Source organism: Aquarana catesbeiana, linkage group LG02 (genome assembly GCF_042186555.1).
Source record: "Aquarana catesbeiana isolate 2022-GZ linkage group LG02, ASM4218655v1, whole genome shotgun sequence".
Taxonomy (NCBI): Eukaryota; Metazoa; Chordata; class Amphibia; order Anura; family Ranidae; genus Aquarana; species Aquarana catesbeiana.
The window spans coordinates 18,822,883-18,844,421 of NC_133325.1; the positions used below are offsets into that span (position 1 = coordinate 18,822,883).

At 47.4% G+C, this 21,539-nt stretch overlaps 2 protein-coding genes across 2 annotated transcripts in view; both read left to right on the plus strand.

Annotated features, from left to right (window-relative positions):
• LOC141126683 (uncharacterized) overlaps positions 1-21,539 on the plus strand; it is a 640,228-nt gene that overhangs the window by 314,614 nt on the left and 304,075 nt on the right. The window lies entirely within an intron of this gene.
• Positions 1-21,539, plus strand: part of LOC141129606 (vomeronasal type-2 receptor 116-like) — a 113,668-nt gene that overhangs the window by 60,730 nt on the left and 31,399 nt on the right. Inside the window, exon 4 of the mRNA XM_073617705.1 lies at positions 15,985-16,122. Within this exon, the coding sequence (XP_073473806.1) occupies positions 15,985-16,122 (138 nt within the window). The remainder of the gene's footprint in view (positions 1-15,984; positions 16,123-21,539) is intronic.

A 21,539-nucleotide genomic window follows, 5' to 3' on the forward strand; every position in this document is an offset into this window, starting at 1 on the left:
TGACCATCTTTTGTACTATGTATGGAGTCTTTGACCATCTCTTGTACTATGTATGCAGTCTCTGACCATCTCTTGTATCATAACTGCAGTCCCTAACCATCTTCTGTAGCATGTTTGCAGTCCCTGACCATTTCTTGTATCATGTCTGCAGTCTCTGACCATCTTCTGTAGTATGTCTGCAGACTCTGACTATCTCTTGTATCATGTCTGCAGTCTATGACCATCTTCTGTAGTATGTCTGCAGTCTCTGACCATCTCTTGTATCATGTCTGCAGTCTCCGACCATCTTTTGTATCATGTCTGCAGTCTCTGACCATCTCTGGTATCATGTCTGCAGTCTTTGACCATCTTCTGTAGTATGTCTGCAGTCTCTGACCATCTCTTGTACTATTCATGCAGTCTCTGACCATCTCTTGTACTATGTCTGCAGTCTCTGACCATCTCTTGTACTATGTTTGCAGTCTCTGACCATCTCTTGTATCATAACTGCAGCCTCTGATCATCTTCTGTAGCATGTTTGCAGTCCCTGACTATTTTTTCTATCATGTTTGCAGTCTTTGACCATTTCTTGTATCATGTCTGCAGTTTCTGACCATCTTATGTATCATGTCTGCAGTCTCTGACGATCTCTTGTATCATGTCTGCAGTCTCTGACCATCTCTTGTACTATGTCTGCAGTCTCTGACCATCTCTTGTACTATGTCTGCAGTCTCTGATCATCTCCTGTATTATGTCTGCAGTCTCTGACCATCTCTTGTATCATGTCTGCAGTCTTTGACCATCTTCTGTATTATGTCTGCAGTCTCTGACCATCTCTTGTATCATGTCTGCAGTCTCTGACCATCTCTTGTACTATGTTTGCAGTCTCTGACTATCTCTTGTACTATGTCTGCAGTCTCTGACCATCTCTTGCATTATGTCTGCAGTCTCTGACCATCTCTTGCATTATGTCTGCAGTCTCTGATCATCTTTTGTATTATGTCTGCAGTCTCTGACCATCTTTTGTATTATGTCTGCAGTCTCTGACCATCTTTTGCATTATGTCTGCAGTCTCTGACCATCTCTTGTATTATGTCTGCAGTCTCTGGCCATCTCTTGTACTATGTCTGCAGTCTCTGACCATCTCTTGTACTATGTTTACAGTCTCTGACCATCTCTTGTATCATAACTGCAGCCTCTGACCATCTTCTGTAGCATGTTTGCAGTCCCTGACTATTTCTTGTATCATGTTTGCAGTCTCTAACAATTTCTTGTATCATGTCTTCAGTTTCTGACCATCTTATGTATGATGTCTGCAGTCTCTGACCATCTCTTGTATCATGTCTGCAGTCTCTGACCATCTCTTGTACTATGTCTGCAGTCTCTGACCATCTCTTGTACTATGTCTGCAGTCTCTCACCATCTTTTGTACTATGCCTGCAGTCTCTAACCATTTCTTGTATCATATCTGCAGCCTCTGACCATCTCTTGTATCATGTCTGCAGTCTATGACCATCTTCTGTAGTATGTCTGCAGTCTTTGACCAGCTCTTGTATCATGTCTGCAGTCTCCGACCATCTCTTTTATCATGTCTGCAGTCTCTGACCATCTCTTGTATCATGTCTGCAGTCTTTGACCATCTCTTGTATCATGTCTGCAGTCTTTGACCATCTCTTGTATCATGTCTGCAGTCTTTGACCATCTTCTGTAGTATGTCTGCAGTCTCTGACCATCTCCTGTACTATGTTTGCAGTCTCTGACCATCTCTTGTACTATGTCTGCAGTCTCTGACCATCTCTTGTATCATGTCTGCAGTCTCTGACCATCTCTTGCATTATGTCTGCAGTCTCTGACCATCTTTTGTATTATGTTTGCAGTCTCTGACCATCTTTTGTATTATGTCTGCAGTCTTTTACCATCTCTTGTATTATGTCTGCAGTCTCTGACCATCTTATGTATCATGTCTGCAGTCTCTGACCCTCTGACCATCTCTTGTATCATAACTGCAGTCTCTGACCATTTCTTGTATCATATCTGCAGTCTCTGACCATCCCCTGTAGTATGTTTGCAGTCTCTGACTATCTTGTTCCATTTATTGTTAAGAGATCATGGGAGGATCCCAGGTTAACAAAGACTCCTTAGGGGAGCATATCTGTGTTTGAGTCGTTGCCATAGTAACATTTGCAAAGGGGAGGAGTTAGCAAGATGACCACGCCCCTGTGGGGGCGCGTCTGTGACCCTAGGATCGGCCCTGCCCTCAGAGGTTTGTTAGAGAACCTTCGTTAACAAACAGCATCATGAAGGCCAAGGAACACACCAGACAGGTCAGGAATAAAGTTGTGGAGAAGTATAAAGCAGGGTTAGGTTATAAAAAAATATCCCAAGCTTTGAACATCTCACAGGGCACTGTTCAATCCATCATCGGAAAATGGAAAGAGTATGGCACAACTGAAAACCTACCAAGACATGGCCGTCCACCTAAACTGACCGGCCGGCCAAGGTGAAAATTCATCAGAGAAGCAGCCAAGAGGTCCATGGTAACTCTGGAGGAGCTGCAGAGATCCACAGCTCAGGTGGGAGAATCTGTCCACAGGACAACTATTAGTCGTGCTCTCCACAAATCTGACCTTTATGGAAGAGTGACAAGAAGAAAGACATTGGTGAAATAAAGCCATAAGAAGTCCCCTTTTGCAGTTTGTGAGAAGTCATGTGGGGGACACAGCAAATATGTGGAAGAAGGTTCTCTGGCCAGACGAGACCAAAATTGAACAATTTGGCCTAAAAGCAAATGCTATGTGTGGCAGAAAACTAACACTGCACATCACCCTGAACACACCATCCCCACCGTGAAACATGGTGGTGGCAGCATCATGTTGTGGGGATGCTTTTCTTCAGCAGGGACAGGAAAGCTGGTCAGATTTGATGGGAAGATGGATGAAGCCAAATACAGGGCAATCTTAGAAGAAAACCTGTTATGTCTGCAAAAGACTTGAGACTGGAGCGGAGGTTCACCTTCCAGCAGGACAACGACCCTAAACATACAGCCAGAGCTACAATGGAATAGTTTAGATCAAAGCATATTCATGTGTTAGAATGGTCAAGTCACAGTCCAGACCTAAATCCAATTGAGAATCTGTGGCAAGGCTTGAAAATTGCTGTTCACAGACGCTCTCCATCCAATCTGACAGAGTTTGAGATATTTTGCAAAGAAGAATGGGCAAAAATGTCCCTCTCTAGATGTGCAAAGCTGGTAGAGACATCCCCAAAAAGACTTGTAGCCATAAATGCAGAGAAAGGAGGTTCTACAAAATATTGACCCCGGTGGGCGCCATACAAATGCCCCCCACACTTTGCACATATTTATTTGTAAAAAAAAATTGAAAACCATTTATCATTTTGCTTCCACATCACAATTATGTGCCACTTTGTGTCGGTCTATCACATAAAATCCCAATAAAATACATTTACATTTTTGGTTGTAACATGACAAAAATTTCATGGAGTATGATTACTTTTTAAAGGCACTGTGTATTTCTTTGTCTGAATAATAACTTCCCATTAAAATATTTCCCAACATCTTCTCCAGATCAATTATCGAGTTGCTGATCCACGCCTGAGTGAAAGAAGAATGTATCCATCTTTATTCCATATGACACCAGACGATCGGGCCCGTTTTGCAGCTATTATTACATTTTTGCAGCATATGGGGTGGAACTGGATTGGAATAATGACATCGGAGGACGGCAGCGGTGATGAGGAGTCCCAAGAACTGAGTAAGATGATGAGACAACACGGGATCTGTACAGATTATATCATTCAGCTCACTTCAGATTTTGTAATTGATAAGTGGAAAATGATTATTGGTAAATCAACAGCTAAGGTTATCATAGTGTGTGGAACTTTCACAAATACCCTTTTTTATGTTAATCGTATTCCCTCTGTTATAGAAAATATCACATTTATATTCCCACCACAATGGAGTAAATTAACTTCTGCACTAACTTTGACCTATAGATCAATCAACTGCAGCTTCATATTTCTATGGCCTGAAAAAATCCACCTAGACATTGAAGTCTATAATGATGGTTTCAGCTTCTACAGCTGCTTACATGACCCAATAATGGAAGATTTTTGGATTCATTGGTATCGGTGCCTTTCCCCAAACCGAGCCAAAAATTACTTTTTTCAAAACATCTATGGGATTTCTGTAAAAAATTGTACAGATGTAAAAAATATTTCAGACACACTTAATGCTTTTACACCTTCCTATGTATACAGGGCTGTATATGTTCTGGCCCATGCTCTACATGGAATGTACCTGAAGAAAAAGACATCTGAACACAATGGACTCCAGCACAGAGTAAGTGGATAATAAGTGTTTATATTACTAGGATCCGATCCTAGATTATATAATAATGATGTGACTGAAGTAAGATGGACAGCAATCTCTGCCCTCCATCTTCCCTACCTGACCAATCAGGAATATTGCAGTCATGGGCGTCCGCAGAACTTTTTTTATGGACACCCATGCTCTCAATGTTTACTATTTGCCACATATGTGGAAACAGAACCAGTGAGAGATGGAGGTAGTAGTGGAACTAAGGAGACAGTAAGGAGTTCAGTAATGAAGTGGAGAAAACAGGAGTATAGAGAGAGAAGGTAGTACAGATAGAAAGCAGCAGAAGAGGCAGAGCAAGAAAGTCCTGTTTGACGAGTCCATCTTCCCACGCCAGGGCTATCGTCTGGCTTGGTCTTTTTGGCACACTGTTACCACCTGGGGTTGAAACTATCTGGCTGAATCTACTATAATGCCTGGTATCTCCTTTATTATTCACTAATAACCTACCAGCTTTACAGGCTCCCCGAACTGCCTCCTTGCCTCCAACACATGGACATTTCCTTGTCTTTCTCTGTTTCTGACTAATTTGGACCCTATAGCCTTGCCATCTTTCCAACATTTTGTCTGCTGCACCTCCATGGTTGCTATACCATATTGTTTTTACCAACACCCTATGCGTATAACCACTCCACATTACCAACTATTATTTATGCTCCTGAAGAAGCGCTACACAGCGTGTAACATGTAGAACCAAGTAATACATGTGTACATCATAATGCTGCTTATCGGCCTCTGAACCACACTCATGGACTGCTACAATCCAAGGAACGAGGAATGACCTTCATTTCACTTCATCCCTTGGCCTTTTCTAACTTATCTGGTTCTATGCAGTAGCGGTATTTTGTATACTTTGTACGGTTTTGTCAATGTGGATTTTTTAGAATATGTAATGAATCCCCTTTTTTATATGATCTATTGCAAATAAAATGTATATATATTTTTTACCAGTGACTGCCGACTGTGCCTAAAAAGTCCAAGCCCCCTTTTTCTTTTGTTTCAAATGTTCTGGAGCATGTTGCGTCACACCCATATTTAGAGTATAACATGTAACATGCTCCAGTATATGTCCTCCTCACCACTCCAGGGGGCAATAGAAGATTATGGGGCCCCCTGTGTCCACGCCCACACTCAAGCCTCACCTGCACAGGGGGACACGGGGGGGGAGCACACAGGGAGGAGACACGGGAGGGAGAACACAGGGAGACACGGGAGGGGGGGAGCACACAGGGAGACACGGGGGGGAGAACACAGGGAGACACGGGGGAGAACATAGGGAGACATGGGGGAGAACACAGGGAGACACGGGGGGGAGAACACAGGGAGACACGGGAGGGGGGGGGCACACAGGGAGACACGAGAGGGAGAACACAGGGAGACACGGGAGGGGGAGCACACAGGGAGACACGGGGGGAGAACACAGGGAGACATGGAGGGGAGAACATAGGGAGACACGGGAGGGAGAACACAGGGAGACACGGGAGGGAGAACACAGGGAGACACGGAGGGGAGAACATAGGGAGACACGGGAGGGGGGGAGCACACAGGGAGACATGGGAGGGAGAACACAGGGAGAGAGGGGGGGGACACAGGGAGACACGGGAGGGGGGGAGCACATAGGGAGACATAGGGGGGCAGAACACGAGGAGACACGGTAGGGAGAACACAGGGAGACACGGGAGAGAGAACACAGGGAGACACAGGGGGAGAACACGGGGAGACACGGGAGGGAGAACACAGGGAGACACGGGAGGGAGAACACAGGGAGACACGGGGGAGAACATAGGGAGACATGGGGGGAGAACACAGGGAGACACGGGGGGAGCACACAGGTGGACACTGGGGGGAAGCACACAGGGGGACACTGGGGGGAGCACACAGGGGGACACTGGGGGACACTGGGGGGAGAACACAGGGAGACACTGGGGGACACGGGGGGAGCACACAGGTGGACACTGGGGGGAGCACACAGGGGGACACTGGGGGGGGAGAGAGCATACAGGGCAACACTGTGGGGGGAGAGCACACAAGGGGACACTGTAGGGGGAGAGTGCACAGGGGGACACTGTGGGGGGAGAGTGCACACAGGGGGACACTGTGGGGGGAGAGCGCACACAGGGGGACACTATGGGTGGAAAGCGCACAGGGGGACACTGTGGGGGGAGAGAGCACACAGGGGGACACTGTGGGGGGAGAGCGCACACAGGGGGATACTGTGGGGGAAGAGAGCATACAGGGGGACACTGTGGGGGGAGAGCGCACAGGGGGACACTGTGGGGGGAGAGAGCACAGGGGGACACTGTGGGGGGAGAGCGCACACAGGGGGACACTGTAGGGGGAGCGCACAGGGGGACACTGTGGGGGGAGAGAGCACACAGGGGGACACTGTGGGGGAGAGAGCATACTGGGGGACACTGTGGGGGGAGAGAGCATAAAGGTGGACACTGGGGGGGCAGGCACAGGTGGACACTAGGGGGAGCACACAGGGGGACACTGTGGGGGGAGAGCACACACAGGGGGGCACTGTGGGGGAGAGCGCACACAGGGGGACACTGTGGGGGGAGCGCACAGGGGGACACTGTGGGGGGGAGAGAGCACACAGGGGGACACTGTGGGGGGAGAGAGCACACAGGGGACACTGTGGGGGGAGAGAGCACACAGGGGACACTGTGGGGGGAGAGAGCACACAGGGGGACACTGTGGGGGGAGCACACAGGGGGACACTGTGGGGGGAGAGAGCATAAAGGTGGACACTGGGGGGCAGGCACAGGTGGACACTGGGGGGAGCACACAGGGGGACACTGTGGGGGGAGAGAGCATATAGGGGGACACTGTGGGGAGAGAGCATACAGGGGAACACTTGGGGGGAGAGAGCATACAGGGGGACACTGTGGGAGGAGAGAGCACACAGGGGGACACTGTGGGGGGGAACACAGGGGGACACTCTGGGGGGAGAGAGCACACAAGGGGTCACTGTGGGGGGGAGAACGCACACAGGGGGAAACTGTGGGGGTGGAGAGCACACAGGGGGACACTGTGGGGTGGAGAGCACACAGGGGAACACTGTGGGGGGAGAAAGCACACAAGGGGACACTGTGGAGGGGAGAGCGCACACAGGGGAACACTGTGGGGGTGGAGAGCACACAGGGGGACACTGTGGGGTGGAGAGCACACAGGGGAACACTGTGGGGGGAGAAAGCACACAAGGGGACACTGTGGAGGGGAGAGCGCACACAGGGGGACACTGTGGGGGTGGAGAGCACACAAGGGGACACTGTGGGGGGGGGAGCGCACACAGGGGAACACTGTGGGGGTGGGGGGACCAGGAGAGACTTTCCTGAGGTCCTGTTGGGGCCCGGGCCCCATATACCATAAACTTAATGGTAAACTTCAGATTGGACACCATTAAGTTTATGACGTTAGAACATATTCCGTTGGACATCAGAGGAGGCAGTAATGATCAGAAATTATTACAACTTGAATCCTGTTGGATTCACCTATTGAAAGCCACGGTTTATCCCGGTTTAAACGAGATGTTGAGTTTTCAAGCCCTTCCTATAAGGTTACCCTCTGTCGTTTCCCTCTCTCCCTCCCCTTTCCCCCCCACCCCCCCTCTCCCTTTTCCCTTTCATTTCCTTCTCATCCTCCCTTTCCCTCCTCTGTTCCCTCCTTTTCTCTTTCCTTTTCTCCTCTCCTTACTGCATCTCTTTCCTTTTTAGTTTAAGTCCCCCCTTTTTCCTCCCCTTTCCCCTCCCTTTCTTCCCCCACACCCTTTGGCCGTTATTCCCTTTAATTGTTATTTGATATCATTAATAAGTTGAGTATTATCCCACTTATTATCAATTAGGAATATATCTAAATACCTAGATAATAACTCAGCTCCTTTGTTTATTTTTCACTTGAATTTGTGTGATCCCCTAAGATACCCTTATTCTAAATGAATATTTTTAATCACATATATATTTATCTATATGCTATAATACTTTGCATGCCTCGTTTATATTGCATACTGATGTCTGTTGATCATTTTGAAGCCTTGTTGTTGCTTGCACTGTTATGTTTTTGTAAATGCGCTTGTGTCTCCCTAAGCCTATGGCATTGTTCCAGTCCCCCTTGTTCTCCTTAGAGTGAGCGATGGCTCCTGCCTATGTCCCCCAGCTACACTGCGGTCTGACTCTTTGGACATTTTTTTGGAGGTCACATGGATGCCCGGGGGCATTCCTGCTTCACAGCTGGACGCCCGCCATTCTGTGCTGCTCTGCGTGCTCTGCTTCATATCTCCCTGTTTCACAGGGATGATTTTCCTCCCCCTTCGACCACCATAGGAGGGAGCTGTCCCACTCCACCTAGTCTCCGAGTCCTAGGACCTGGCGGCGACGGACAGAGCTGTGTGATGATGCACTGCGCAGGTGCGACACAGCTCCAAGTCCGCTTCTGGCCCTTCGGATGAAGGGGATAAAACGCCGCTGCTCCGGCGTTCATACGCTGCTGGAGCCCCCAGGGACAAGAAGTGCCACTGTCCATCCTAAGGTATCTCTCTATTCTTTGAAGAACTCTTGTCTGTTTGAGACCTACTTTATATCCACATCTTGACCCCGGGCTGTCTTATCCTTGACTACTCAGGCTTCTTAAGATGTTTTCTGTTACATTATCATTGCTTAAAGTGTTGTTTTTCCCCTTCTGGATCACCATTCACTTATTGCTTATTTTTTGCCCCATTCTTCCTTTCCCTTCTTTTTCTTATGTATTAGACCATTCCTTGCCTTTGGTTCTGTGAGGTGGTTATATCAAGTCCCTCGGTTTTGAGCTTTTCTGGGGTCTAAAGTGTAAGTTTACCTTCCCTTTTTTATCTATTCGGATAGAAAACTGCTATATATCGCATTTTATATACTATATATAAAAATTCCCTTAATAATTGTTTACTTATTATTAGTTACACAATATTCGTTATGGCTTATTTGACCCCCTACATATTGTTTTTAGCTGGTCCTTTCGTCCCCTCTGTGACCCCCGTTCACCTGCGGTCTTGACCTATATAGGCCGCTGTGGGTTAGACTGTGACAGGATTGCTGCCCCCATTACTTTGGATAGACTGGGACTGCAGCACTGCTCTGGGACTGGAGACACAGGTGCATATATTTATTTATACACTTTGTATTGTATTTACAATTATTTGAATATGATTGCTTAGTGTCCATCCATCAAAAGCCCCCAATGTGTATACACTTTTCTACTGATGTATTGACACTTATTCATTATATTTTTTCCCTCTTTTTGTGTTCATGTGTTGTCCTCTTTAGAAGGCCTGTACCCCTGTAAAGACAGCCCCCCCTGAAGAAGCCCGAACCATGGGCGAAACATGTCGGGTGTGGTCTGGTTGTCTTGCTCAAACATCTTTTCATTAGCATCTATACATGCCTGTGTCCTTTGTTTTTATGTACATTTTTTGTTTTACCTTCTAAAACAAAAATAAAATATTTTTTATTGAATACATGTGACGATATTTTGCACCCTCAAAAATCCCCACCCCCTTTCCTCTCTGTCCACATGGTAAGGGCTCGGGATCGGCCCCTTACTCCAATCTGAGATCAGCTGAGTCTCATAGACTCGCTGATCACAGAGCGCGCCGCTCGGGCACGGGAGGACGTCAATAGATGTACTCCCGGCAAAGCAGGTCCACACTGTAGCCGTCATTCGGCTATAGCGCGGATCTGAAGAAGTTAACTAATCATTTTTGTATAATTTTCCTTTAGGGGGGCGTGGCAGGGGTGTGTCCTTTGCCTACATAATTTTTCTAATAAGTGTCCCTCGTTCCAATCACAGAAAGTTGCGAGGTATGGCTATAGGATTATAATCCGCCCATGATGTGCACAACTTAAACAAATCACTTGGTTTTATCTCAAACCAGCTGGGAAATCAATTTGTGGGCCAATAATCAAATTGATTCAACACCTGTGGTCCAGAGGAGGGAAATGACAGACATAGGGATCATCCCCGCTGGCATATGCAGCTCCTCGTCTCCCTCACACAATGTATATGAATAAAACATAGTTCCTGCTCCAGAGGAGGTCACATTGAAAATAGATTCTCACATCAAGGTAGGGTTGCCGCGATTTGCCACGATTTGGGAGGAGTACTACTTTGTACGACTTTGCCACATTTTTGGCATTAACAAATGAAAATATACAGTAGTTGGTATGAATCATAAGGGGGAACTCCACGCCAAGTTTTAAATAAAAAAACTGGCGTGGGTTCCCCCCAGGGGCATACCAGGCCCTTAGGTCTGGTATGGATTGTAAGGGGAATCCCCTACGCTGAAAAATCGGCGTGGGGGTCCCCCCAAAATACATACCAGACCCTTATCCGAGCATGCAGTCTGGCCGGCCAGGAATGGGGGTGGGGACGAGCGAGTGCCCCCCCCCTGGACCGTACCAGGCCGCATGCCCTCAACATGGGGGGTGGGTGCTTTGGGGTATGCGGCCTGTTGACACGACGCTCACTCCAACTGAAATGGTCTCTGAACGCTCCGCAACGGACTTATATAGGCGGTGACCCCGCCCCCTTATGCTGTCACAGTCCCTGGGCATGCTGGGACTGTGACGTCTTAGGAGGCGCGGTCACCGGGTGATGACCACGCCCCCTTATGACGGCACAGTCCAGGATGCCTCGGGACAGTGACCTCATAAGGGGGCGGGGTCACCTCCTATATAAGTCCGTTGCGGAGCGTTCAGAGACCATTCCAGCTGGAGTGAGCGTCGTGTCAACATCTCTGGAAGAGAAGAGTGAAGATGACGATCCAGAAGTCCGGGCCACCGCTGGCAAAAGAGCGACAGAAGATAGCGGTGGAGCCGGCAGAAGATGCGGACACCGGGAGAAGATGCCGGAGAGACCCCCGAAGTCGGAAGAGGACCCCCGAAGTCAGAAGAAGACCCCCGAAATCAGAAGAAGACCCCCGAAGTCGGAAGAAGACCCCAGAGCTGCCTAATAAATTACTTTAAAAACCTGTGTACTGTGTTTTTTATTGACACTTTTTTTCCCTAGGTGAATGGGTAGGGGTACCATGTACCCCATACTCATTCACATAGGGTGGGGGGCCGGGATCTGGGGGCCCCTTTATTAAAGGGGGCTCTGGGATTCCGATAAGCCCCCCACCCGCAGACCCCGACAACCAACGGCCAGGGTTGTCGGGAAGAGGCCCTTGTCCTCATCAACATGGGGACAAGGTGCTTTGGGGTGGGGGGCCCGCAGGCTCTCGCTCGTCCCCATCCCCATTCCTGACCGTCCGGGCTGTGTGCTCGGATAAGGGTCTGGTATGGATTTTGGGGGGGACCCCACGCTGATTTTTCAGCGTAGGGGGTTCCCCTTTGATCCATACCAGACCTAAGGGCCTGGTATGCCCCTGGGGGGGAACCCACGCCGTTTATTTCATTTAAAACTGAAACTTCCCCCTCGGGATTCATACCAGACAGCTGTCAGCACTGCCTGTCGCTCATCGCGTAAGGAAAAAAGTTTTCCTTTCCCGATCAGCGAGCCAGGCTTGTGCTTACAAAGTCGTACTGAAATCGTGTCTGTATTATTCAGGCACGATTTGCATGCTACTTGAGGGTTCAACATTGAGGTCTATGGAGTACAACTCGCATAGAAGTTGGACCAAAGTAGTGCAGGGACTACTTTCAAGTCGGCACGACTTAAAGTCGTGCCAATATGAATGGTAGTCATTGAAAATCATGGAGAATGACTTGTCATACGATTTTGCAGTACAAAATCGTGGGACAAGTCGTATAAGTGTGAAAGGGGCCTTAGTGAGATAACACCTCCAGCACATAAATCAAAATGGAAAAAGGCAAGGGATTTTAATGGTGCAAAGAAGTCAAAAACATAGAATATATACTGTATGTAGCGCTGGTAGATTTGCAATCTACCGCATGTTAGGTAAATTTAGTAACTTGTTCGTTAGGATGGTTAAGTTTGCCTCTGTTTCAGCTTGGCTGACGTTGTGTGTGTTTCCGTGCTGACCAGTGGGTGTCGCTGTTATCACTGGTCAGTGTTGGAAAGGCAACATGTCGAAGCGTATGGGTGCTCTTCTGTCCCGGAGACAACTCGGTGGAGGTGGTCCTCCGAGCTGCATTCTGGGCGAGGGTATTTATGGGACAGACGCCATATTTTTGGATTCGTTTTACAGCCACCTGCTGGCCCTCCTGGCCGACAGGTATGCGTTAAGGAGCTACCTCGTGGTCCTCCGTTCCGGAGGCCCACAATACAGCGGCACAGGGGTGGGTCCAGAGGCTTGTCTGGGGCCTACCACCGTGGCCGAGGAATGGTCCTGAGCTGTCAGTCCTGTGTAACGATGCTGGACAGCCGAGGAGATCCCAGGGGAGGACCCGTCTTGGAGGGATCACGCAGCGTACTGGTCTAGAGAGGGGCCTGGTGACTCGGTTGGAGAACGTATCCAAAAGTAACTATACAGCATAGTGTTGCCGGGTTGGCTTAAAGGTTCAGGCACTGTGACTGACATTCATTACAGAAAATCTGATACATCGTGTGGCAGAGGATCGTACGGATTTTGTTCCCAAGCAAGTCTGTAGCAGAGACTTTGATTCATGCTGCGTACTGGCTGCTAGACCGGTGAGAGAGGCCTATCCAGACGAGCAAGTGTGTGTCCCATGAGGGGAGCGCATTCCATACAATATCTGAATTCTACCAGGACATTTGTCAAAAGAACCCTACAAGAAGATGTTTGAGTTTCTTCTGCAGTTTCCTTTCCACCTCTTTCCTGCTATTTCCTAAGTCAAGTGTTTAATAAAGCATTGAAAAGGTACTCCAGTGTTGGTGCGTGTGTCGTTCAGAGGTAAACTCAACGGAACTCTAGACCCAGTGCCGCTGAAACAAGGGAAGCAGAGTGAAGGTAACAGACCCGCTTAAACCAGCAGCTCCACCGTGAGTTAGTGCTACATGTATAAAAAAGTTTTTATATTTTTAATAAATTCAAGGTTAAAAAATACACATAGACAAATAATCGCAGTGTTTTACAGAAAAGGTGGTCACAATAAGCAGGTAACCTGGAAGGGGTATAGTCACACATTAACCTGACATGTTTCGCTGAGACGCTTCTTCAGGGCATGTGCAGACTGAAACATTAATACCAGGGAGAACTATGCATACATAGAGACAAAGGAAAAGATAAAATAATAATGAATGAATAAACAAATTGACTACTGTAAGCAAATGTATTATAAGGAGAGCACAGTATAGATCGAACACTGCAGATAAGGTGCTTACCCCACAGCAACCTCCAACCCGCGTCAAACACCACCCAGTCCCGCAACTAACACAGTCCCCTAGGGGAGGCCATAATGTGCAGTCACAGAGGACAGAAGGATCAAACCAAAAAATAAAAAAATAAATGGAAAAAATGATAATAATAATAATAATAATAAAATAGTAATGATTGAATAAGGGTGAATAAGAAGCAGAACTGGCTGTAAAAACTGAAACAGCCAGAAAAGGAAAAATTATTTTATTTGATTTTAAATACTTTAAAAGCATGTATTAGCAAAGCATGGGATGGAGGATGATCTCCAGCACATATAGATTGATCTTCCTCGGTGAGAACCCCAACTCCACCACATAAAGATTGATCTTCGTAAGTGAGATCACACCTTCAGCACATACAGATTGATCTTCCCCAGTGAGATCCCACCTCCAGCACACACAAATTGATCTTGCTCAGTGAGATTTCACCTCCAGCACATACAGATTGATCTGCTGGTCTAGTCCATAATCAGCAGAAAAGCAATACACAGGCAGCAATATCCCAGCTGTCAATGTGACAATCTCCACCTGTGAGCTGCAGGCTCCAGTAGTCCTTCATGCATAGAGATTCAGATTGGCCACCTTCTCTCGCTGCCATCAGCCTTTCTGACTGCAAAAGAGTGGCTCCTAGCGGGCCGTCCCATCTTCATGATCATCACTCTGTCTTTGTAGATTGCTCTCTTCAGCCTCCATTTTTGACGAATGTCCTGAAACTGGGCCCAGGTCTCCTCACAGTCTGGCACCCACAGAGGCTTAGGATGTCATAGAAGTGCTGCCTTTGAGTCATCCAGTCCTCCCTGAGTCTCTGCCCAGACCCAGATAAAAAAACACAGGCCAACCAAGCCTGAACATTTTGTCTACTCTAACAAAAACCTATTCTGACACACTAGCACAGCTAGGGGGTGCTACATACACATTACAAATTTTTAGGCACATATTTAACCCCTTGATCGCCCAAAATGTTAACCTCTTCCCAGCCAGTGTCATTAGTACAGTGACAGTGTATAGTATTATCCCTGATCTCTGTATTAATGCCACTGGTAATGTTAGTGGCAGCTAGTCAGTTCCCCCCAGCCTCAGTTAGTGTCTGATTACCCTCCGCACTATTGTAGGTCTCATTATAAGTCATTGATTGCTGACATTGGTAGTATAAAAAAAAAAAAAAACCCAGTATATATACACCATAGCTTGTAGACTCTATAAACTTTCATGCAAACCAATCAATATACACTAACTGGGATAGACATGTAGCAGAATACATTTTGGCCAAGATTTACAAAGGAATGTTTTTTTTTGTTTTAAATTGAACTGGATATGTTTTATAGCAAAAAAAAAACAGTAGTGATTACATAGCACCAAAAGAAAGCTCTATTTGTGTGAAAAAATGCTAAAAATTTAATTTGGACACAGTGTTACATGACTACGCAAGGTAAATGAGTGCAGTGCTGAATAGAAAAAAATGGTGGCCTGGTCATGAAGGGGGGAAATCTTCCAAAGCTAAAGTGGTTAAGCAGACTTTAACTACATCCTGCCCGCGCTATAGGGCGAAAGACGGCTACAGCGCAGGCCTTCAAGAGGGCGTCCATGTACATCCTCCTGAGATCGCGCCACCTGCGCGCCCCCTGCAGGGTGCACGTGGCACGCTCTGTGATCAGCAAGTCAATAAGACTTGGCTGATCACAGATCGGAGTAAGGGGCTGATCCTGGACCATTACCACATGATCAGCTGTCAGCTGATGACAGCTGATCAAGTGATGTAAACAGAAGACCGGTAATCAGCTTTTGTTTTACTCACGCTAAAAAAAAGCAGATCCCCAGGTTTTGTCAGAGGGACATCGATCCCAAACAGGGAGAGCCACTGCTGCTTTGCAGTGCTCACCAGTGCCACCTGCAAGTGCCCATCAGTCCCATCTACCAGTACCACCTATCGATGCCCACCTTTGCCACCTTTCAGTGCCCATCAGTGCCTCATCATCTGTGCCACCTATCAGTGCTGCCTATCAGTGCCACCCATCAGTGCCCATCAGTGCCACCTCTCAGTAGCAAAAAATAAAAAACCCAGCAGTGAATAAATAGCACCAAAAGAAAGCTCTATTAGTGTGAAAACAAATGCTAAAAACGTCATATGTGTACAGTGTTGTATGACCGCGCAATTGTCATTCAAAGTGTGAGAGCGCTGAAAGCTAAAAATTGGCCTGAGCAGGAAGGGGGGTAAAGTGCCCGGTATTGAGGTGGTTTATTCCAGAACTCTTATAACTGTAGATGGTAATGTGTGTATTTCTGTCTTCCATTAACAGCTGCACAAATATATGAGAAACGTTCATTACAATGACCCAGACGATGGCGAGATCTACTTTAATGAGAGGCAAGAAATTCCAACCGAACTTGCTTTACAAAGCTGGATGGCATTGAACAACTCACGTTTTATCACTATGGTAATTTCCTATATTAAAGGCCAAGACTTTGTGCCCGGAGTATTAATGAATATCACTGATCCCTTCTTCTGGAAAAGAGGCAAAGTAAGAGATTATTTGATTGTTTTCTGTTTCTATCATATGCTGAGGAGGGTCATAATTAGGATTTATAGGGATTTTTATCCTTATTGTAAGATATAGCAGCCAATGTGCCTGTTCATGAATGGGGTCATTCTTGGAGTCGGCGAAGGTTGTTGATTGCTGTAAATTTATGCATGTGGAATGTATTATCGGATATTTATTTTTGATTTTGGGTATATATGTGTTATTGAATAAAGCTGTCATAGAAGGTAATGGAGGCTGGAAATCTCTGACATATGTGACATGGGATATAATTATAAAGGGAAACAACAGCACCGAAAATCTACCTGATCCAACCTACATATAAACTCAACTTAAGAGCAAACATACAGAATCTTGTTTGTAACCCGGGGACTGTCTGTACATCCAATGGGACGAGGGTTGACACCTTTTCGCCAAGCCAAACCTGAACACTTTAGCACCTCACGCCAACATTTCTTTTTTTTTTTGTAGTACATTAAATTCATTACCGCAATACAAAGCAATACACCGCAATTTTTTATGTAGTATACACTATACATATATTTTGTGATTAAATAACATTTCTAAACATATGGAGTTAATCACAAGAGTTCCCCTTTACATCAGATTCAAAAGAGTTCCCCTTTAGATCTGAATGTGCAGCGTTCCCCTTTACATCTGAATCTGCAGAGTTCCCCTTTACATCTGAATCTGCAGAGTTCCCCTTCACATCTGAATGCACAGGGTTTGTTCCCCTTTCCATCTGATTCTGCAGTTTCCCTTTACATCTACAGTCAGGTCCATAAATATTGGGACATCGCCACAATTCTAATCTTTTTGGCTCTAAACACCACCACAATAGATTTGAAATGAAACAAACAAGATGTGCTTTAACTGCAGACTTTCAGCTTTAATTTGAGGGGCTTTACATCCAAATCAGGTGAACGGTGTAGGAATTACAACAGTTTGTATATGTGCCTCACACTTTTTAAGGGACCAAAAGTAATGGGACAGATTAACAATCATCCATGAAACTTTCACTTTTTGATACCCATGTCAGTTCACTGGCCGCTACCGGGATGTCAGCAACACATCTAGACTAGGGATGAGCCGAACACCCCCCCGGTTCGGTTCGCACCAGAACCTGTGAACGGACCGAAAGTTCGCACGAACGTTAGAACCCCATTGACGTCTATGGGACTCGAACGTTCGAAATCAAAAGTGCTCATTTTAAATGCTAATTTGCATGGTATTGTCCTAAAAAGGGTTTGGGGACCCGGGTCCTACCCCAGGGGACATGTATCAATGCAAAAAAAACTTTTAAAAACAGCCGTTTTTTCAGGAGCAGTGATTTTAATGATGCTTAAAGTAAAAAAAAAAAAGTGAAATATTCCTTTAAATATCATACCTGAGGGGTGTCTATAGTATGCCTGTAAAGTGACGCGTGTTTCCCGTGTTTAGAACAGTCCCTGCACCAAATGTCATTTTTAAAGGAAAAAATCTCATTTAAAACTGCTTGCGGGTTTAATGTAATGTCGGGTCCTGGCAATATGGATGAAAATCAGTGAGACAAACGGCATGGGTACCCCCCAGTCCATTACCAGGCCCTTTGGGTCTTGTATGGATATTAAGGGGAACCCCGCACCCAAATTAAAATAAGGAAAGGTGTGGGGCCACCAGGCCCTATATACTCTGAACAGCAGTACAGGCTGTAGGTTTGTTGTTAAGTAGAATCTCTTTGTAATTTTGAACGGGTACATTTTTAACGTGTTTAGCTCCAGCCAAAAAATCTTTTTTAAGCTTTTTGGAAAACATAGGGAAGGGTTATCACCCCTGTGACATTTGTTTTGCTGTCTTTCCTCCTCTTCAGAAGATTTCACCTCACTTTTTGTCCCAATGGATTGGAAAGCATCAGTGGAAAGAAGAAATGTTTTTCCTATATTAACTCTTACAGGAGAGAATTTCCCTTCCTAGGGGTAGATTTATTCTCACTTCCTGTTGTCTCCTTCCGTTTGCAAGTAGGAGTCGTTTGTAAGTTAGTTGTTTGAAAGTAGGGTCCTGCCCTATATACTCAGCAGAAATTTGGGCCTTAGGTGTTGCTGTGGCCACAACACTGTAAGCCCTCACAGGGCTCTGCTGTGAAATATTAGATCAAGAATTGTAATTACATGCCCCTGTTGAACAGGAGCTGAAAAATTAGGCCTTAGGCACTGGTGCTGGTGCCACAACACTGCAACCCCTCACAGACACTCTAGTTGGAATGCAGGAACGAGCCCTGCTACAAAGTATTGCATCAAAAATTGTAATTACACGCCCCTGTTAAACAAGGGCTGAAAAATTGGGCCTTAGGCACTGGTGCTGGTGCCACAACACTGCAACCCCTCACAGACACTCTAGTTGAAATGCAGGAACGAGCCCTGCTGCAAAGTATTACATCAAAAATCGTAATTACACGCCCCTGTTAAACAGGGGCTGAAAAATTGTGCCTTAGGCACTGGTGGTGGCACCCAGAACCAAAAATGTTCTTACAAGCTATCAGCGTGATGATTGAGGAGGAAGAGGATAATTACTCAGGGATAGTCACTCAGCATCAGCATAGGCAGTCTTTGAAGGGATCTGAGATTTCAAAAAAAATTATTCGGTTACATCAGCATCAGGTGCTTGGTAGCTGGTGGTGATCCAAGACTCATTCATTTTTATGAAGGTCAGTCGATCGACCGAGTCAGTGGACAGACGCACCCTGTGATCGGTTACCACGCCTCCAGCAGCACTGAATGTGCGTTCCGAAAGAACGCTGGATGCAGGACAGGCCAGTAGCTCAATTGCATACTGTGCAAGCTCTGGCCAGTGATCCATCCTCAAGACCCAGTAACCCAGAGGATTTTCGGTGGGAAAGGTGTCCAAGTCTGATCTTGCCCCTAGGTATTCCTGCACCATGTAAAACAGACGCTGGCGATGGTTGCTGGAACCGATCATACCTTGGGGCTGCGGACCAAAAAATTGTCTGAACGCATCGGTCAGACGGCCACCTTCTCCACCGCTCCTTCTTTGACTGACCGAAGCCTCAGCAACACGTTGTCCAGAAACAGGAGTTTGTAACCTCCCAGTCTCTGGGAATGCGTTGCACAGACCTTTCTGCAAGGCCTCCCGAAGATGTTTCATCCTCTGCTCCCTCTGCGATGGCAAGATAAGGTCCGCAACCTTACCCTTGTAACGTGGATCAAGGAGGGTTGCCAGCCAGTATTGGTCCTTCTCCTTGATACCACGAATACGAGGATCCTTACGCAGGCTTTGCAGGATCAGGGAGGCCATGCAGCGTAGGTTTGCTGAGGCATTCGGTCCGGAGTCCTCTGGGTCACTAAGGACGACATGGTCCGCAGCCACCTCCTCCCAGCCACGTACAAGTCCATGTGTTTCTTGGGACTGATCCCTTAAAGACTGCTGCTGATGCTGAGTGCCAGGCTCCACCTCCATACTGACACAATCTTCCTCCTCCTCCTCCTCCTCTTCCTCCTCGTCCTCTTCCTGTGTGATCGGCGGGCACGCAGGAACACTGTCTGGATAAAGGGGGCCTTGAGAGCTAAGGAAGTTCTCCTCTTCCTGCCTCTGTTCTGCCTCAAGTGCCCTGTCCATTATTCCACGCAGCGTGTGCTCCAACAGGTGGACAAGGGGGACAGTGTCACTGATGCATGCACTGTCACTGCTCACCATCCTCGTGGCCTCCTCAAATGGTGACAGGACAGTGCATCCCTGATCATGGCCCACTGGCGTGGGGAAAAAAAACCAAGCTCCCCTGACCCTGTCCTGGTGCCATAGTCGCACAGGTACTCATTGATGGCCCTCTGCTGCGTGTGCAGCCGCTGCAGCATGGCCAACGTTGAGTTCCACCTGGTGGGCATGTCACAGATTAGGCGGTTCTTGGGCAGGTTAAACTCCTTTTGGAGGTCCGTCAGCCGAGCACTGGCATTATATGACCGGCGGAAATGCACACAGACTTTCCTGGCCTGCCTCAGGACATCCTGTAAGCCCGGGTACCTGCCCAAGAACCGCTGCACCACCAAGTTAAGGACGTGAGCCAAACAGGGCACATGGGTCATTTGTCCCTGTCGGAGGGCAGAGAGGAGGTTGGTGCCATTGTCGCAAACCACCATTCCTGCCTTAAGTTCAACCACCTCTGAACCTGCCCCTGCAGAGCTGACAGAACCTCTGCCCCAGTGTGGCTCCTGTCCCCCAAGCACACCAGCTCAAGCACCGCATGGCATCTTTTGGCCTGCGTACTTGCGTAGCCCCTTGAACGACTACGGAGCACCACTGGTTCCGAGGAAGAGGCCATGGAGGAAGAAGAAGAGGAAGGGGTGGAGGAGAGAGGTGTGTCACAATCATTAGCATTTTGGAGGCGTGGTGGCGGAACAACCTCCAACACTACTGCACCTTGTCCTGCATCTTTCCCAGCTGCCAGCAGAGTCACCCAATGCGCCGTGAAACTTAGGTAACGTCCCTGTCCATGCCTGCTGGACCATGAGTCAGCGGTAATATGCACCTTACCGCTGACCGCCCTGTCCAGCGAGGCATGGACATTGCCTTCCACATGCTGGTAGAGAGCCGGAATCGCCTTCCATGAGAAAAAGTGGCGTTTGGGTACCTGCCACTGAGGAACCGCACATTCCACAAACTCACGGAAGGGGGCAGAGTCTACCAACTGAAAAGGCAGCAGTTGAAGTGCTAGCAATTTTGCCAAGCTAGCATTCAACCGTTGGGCATGTGGATGGCTGGGAGCAAACTTCTTTCGGCGGTGCAGCAGCTGGGGCAGGGAAATTTGCCTGGTACAATCTGACGTCGGTGTACCAAAATCAGACCACAAGTACGTGGCTGTGACACACCTAATTCTACACCTTCGTTCCTCTCAGTGCAGGTCTCAGAGAGGACTGAAGGTCTAGTGGGGTTGGAAATCTCAGCTGATGAGGAGCAAGCAGAGGTCCTCTTTGTTCTTTGGTGTGGGTCTTTTAGATACGCTTGCCAACGAACTGCATGGCAGGTCAACATATGTCTGGTCAAGCATGTGGTACCCAAGCGGGAGATGTTTTGGCCACGCGAGATACGCTTGAGACATATGTTGCAAATAGCAGCGGTGCGATCTGATGCACTCGTCTCAAAAAAGGCCCACACCAAAGAACTTTTTGAATAACGCGCAGAGACTGCAGCGCCCTGCACATGTGGAGCTTTGGGGTGTGATGCAGTCAATGTGCTGCCCTTAGGCTGGCCCCTGGAGGGCATCCTGCCTCGTTGGTGATGTGCCGCCTCCTCCTCCTCCTCCTCCTCCTCTCTCCTATCAGGCA